At 29.7% G+C, this 2996-nt stretch overlaps 1 protein-coding gene across 1 annotated transcript in view; it reads left to right on the top strand.

The window, feature by feature from the left end:
* Positions 1-2985, top strand: part of LOC107628111 (1-aminocyclopropane-1-carboxylate synthase) — a 4712-nt gene extending 1727 nt beyond the window's left edge. Inside the window, exon 4 of the mRNA XM_016330919.2 lies at positions 1603-2985. Within this exon, the coding sequence (XP_016186405.1) occupies positions 1603-2656 (1054 nt within the window). The 3' untranslated portion in view covers positions 2657-2985. The remainder of the gene's footprint in view (positions 1-1602) is intronic.

Below are 2996 nucleotides of genomic sequence, written 5' to 3'. Positions count from 1 at the left end.
ACCAAGATTATATTTTTTAAAACATTTTGTAACAAAATATAAACTTACTATAATATTCTTAGAGTAATGCGAGAAAAGAAAAAGTCAAAATTTGCCTTATTTAGCATTCATTAATTGTCGTAACAATTAATAAATGCTAAATAAAGCAAATTATGGCTATTTTTGACTGATTTTCTTTGGTTACCAAACATTTCCGATATTCTGAACACTTTAATTTATAAAAGCAAGATTTTTCTACTAAACGTGTTAACTAGTTCTATGGTTATTAAGAATGATGCTAAAAATTAAAAGAAAGAAATGGTTTTAATAATTTGTTTACGAAAATAAATCCAGCATATAGACCGGTACGAAAAGTAATCTTGAATACGTTACCAAAATAAAGTTCCTAAGAGTAGTATATGGTTTTGAGCATTTTTTTACAGTAATGGATTTTTCTCTTTATTTATTTATTTATTATTATTTTTTTTTGTCATTGCAACTCGCAAACACCAAATTGGATAATAATAAAGCTTCCGTTTGGATCAATCAAAATCATGCATGTCAAACTAGAAATCACTAAAATAATTGGCTCATTATTTAAACTTCCATTCTTCTTCTTAATTAATTTTTTTCGGTTGCTTAATTTATTAAGAGTTCTAATGTTGTTATTACTACATGAACTTACTTTTTTTCCTAACTAGGTTATGATGTGTCAACCCTAAAATTTAGGATTTAAAATTTAAAAGAATATTAACTTCAAACATGACTAAATAAGTTAGGTCATGAAATTTTTTTTTAATAATTTTATATCATATATTATATAAACATTATGGTACTACTAGTGTTATTAGTCAACGAGCATGTTTTATTAGTCAACATGTGTTAATCCAAGTTAATTAGACACTTCATTACTCAAAACTAATTGGATATATAGTAACCATGTTATATATTATTCTGTCTTTATTTCTTTCATACTTTGAAAAACTGAAACCGTATGAAAACGTCATTGTACGGTCACCTTATATTTTCAACAGGAACGTCATCATATAACAAAATAATTTTACACACAGCTGTATATTTTGGAAAAAATAAAATTTTCATATTATTTAATTATTTTGTTAATAACAAGTTTCTTCACACATTGATAGCGAAGTTATCATATTTAATAGTGATAATAATTAATAAACACAATAATCATGTATGTTCAACTTTTTTGGTAATGTTTTCCAAATTATTATTATTCTATTTTAATTTAATTATTAATTTTTAGAAAGTTCAATTACCTCTCCTTCCTCTTACAAATCTTTCAATGGGGCCCATTTTCGCATAAACGTTGACTAATTTGTTTACAGATTTGACTAAATTAGTTGAGTAATTAGGCATGATATCATGATATATGACACGAATAAGAAGTAGCAAAAATTAATTTATATTATATATCCTATCACCAATGTTTCATCACGCAATGTTCATGATTAAATAATAAATAAAAGAATAACAAGTTTAATGAATCAAACAAAAGTCATAGTTATATTAATAATACATTATGTATTTTAATTTTTTTTAATATATTTTTTTTATTGTCTCTCTAACATTACTGATATTACTGATATTTAATTACAGATATCCGCGCGATTTGTGTTGGCGAACCGGATTACGGTTGATTCCGGTTCATTGTGATAGCTCCAACAATTTCAAGATCACAAGAGAAGCTCTTGAATCATCATACAAAAAAGCTAAAGATGATAACATCAATGTGAAGGGTTTGATCATAACAAACCCTTCAAACCCTTTGGGAACATCTTTAGACCGTGACACATTGAAGAGTCTAGTGAATTTCACCAATGATAACAACATACATTTGGTGTGTGATGAAATCTATTCAGCCACGGTTTTTGATTCCCCACGGTTTGTAAGTGTTGCCGAAATCATTGAAGAAATGGATGACTCATCATGCAAGAAAGAACTCATTCACATAGTTTATAGCCTATCCAAGGACATGGGATTCCCCGGTTTTAGGGTTGGGATAGTTTATTCGTACAACGATATAGTCGTGAATTGCGGCCGCAAGATGTCGAGTTTTGGATTAGTCTCTTCCCAGACTCAACATATGCTGGCCGCAATGCTGTCAGACGACGAATTTGTGGACAATTTTCTTAAGGAAAGTTCTAGAAGACTGGCGAAACGACACGAATACTTCTCAAAGGGGCTAGAAGAAGTTAACATCAAAAGGTTTCCGAGCAATGCCGGATTATTCTATTGGATGAATCTGAGTTCATTGTTGAAAGAACAAAGCTTTGAAGCCGAAATGGCGCTATGGCGCGTGATCATCAACGAAGTGAAGCTCAATGTTTCTCCGGGATCATCTTTCAATTGCTTGGAACCAGGTTGGTTTAGGGTTTGTTTTGCAAACATGGATGATGAAACGGTTGAAGTTGCACTGAATAGAATAAGAGCATTTGTGATTGGGAAAGAGAAAACAACAAAGAAGAATAATAATAATAGGGCAAAGAAAAACAACAACGTTGTTGAAGTGAAAAAACGTTGGCAACAGAATCTTAGGTTAAGTTTCTCTTCATCAAGATTGTTGGATCATCATGAAACTGTTATGTCACCTCACATTTTGTCTCCACATTCACCAATTCCAGCTTCATCACCACTTGTTCAAGCAACATAATCATCATCATCATCATCATCATGTGGTTCATCAATTTCAACTTAACATGTCTATCTAATTATTATTATTATTTAATCAAGGGAAAAAAATAATGTTGTTGGTTTGAAATTAAGGTTTGTGTTTTTGGTTAAGAATTAGGTATCATCATCATATGATTTTGTTTTTTGTTTTTAATTTAATTTTAGTTGAGATATATTGTTAGTTGAGAGGAATATTGGGTTGTCCTATGTATACAAACAACTAACTGTGGTTTGTATTTGGGTGACTGATGAATTATATGTACAATTGATTGATGAAAGTGTATGACATGATTTTATATATTATTATAAATGCAGATCTC

Source organism: Arachis ipaensis, chromosome B02 (assembly GCF_000816755.2).
Source record: "Arachis ipaensis cultivar K30076 chromosome B02, Araip1.1, whole genome shotgun sequence".
Lineage (NCBI taxonomy): Eukaryota > Viridiplantae > Streptophyta > Magnoliopsida > Fabales > Fabaceae > Arachis > Arachis ipaensis.
Note: the sequence above shows the minus strand (reverse complement) of the source record. Positions and strands in the feature narration are given on the sequence as shown.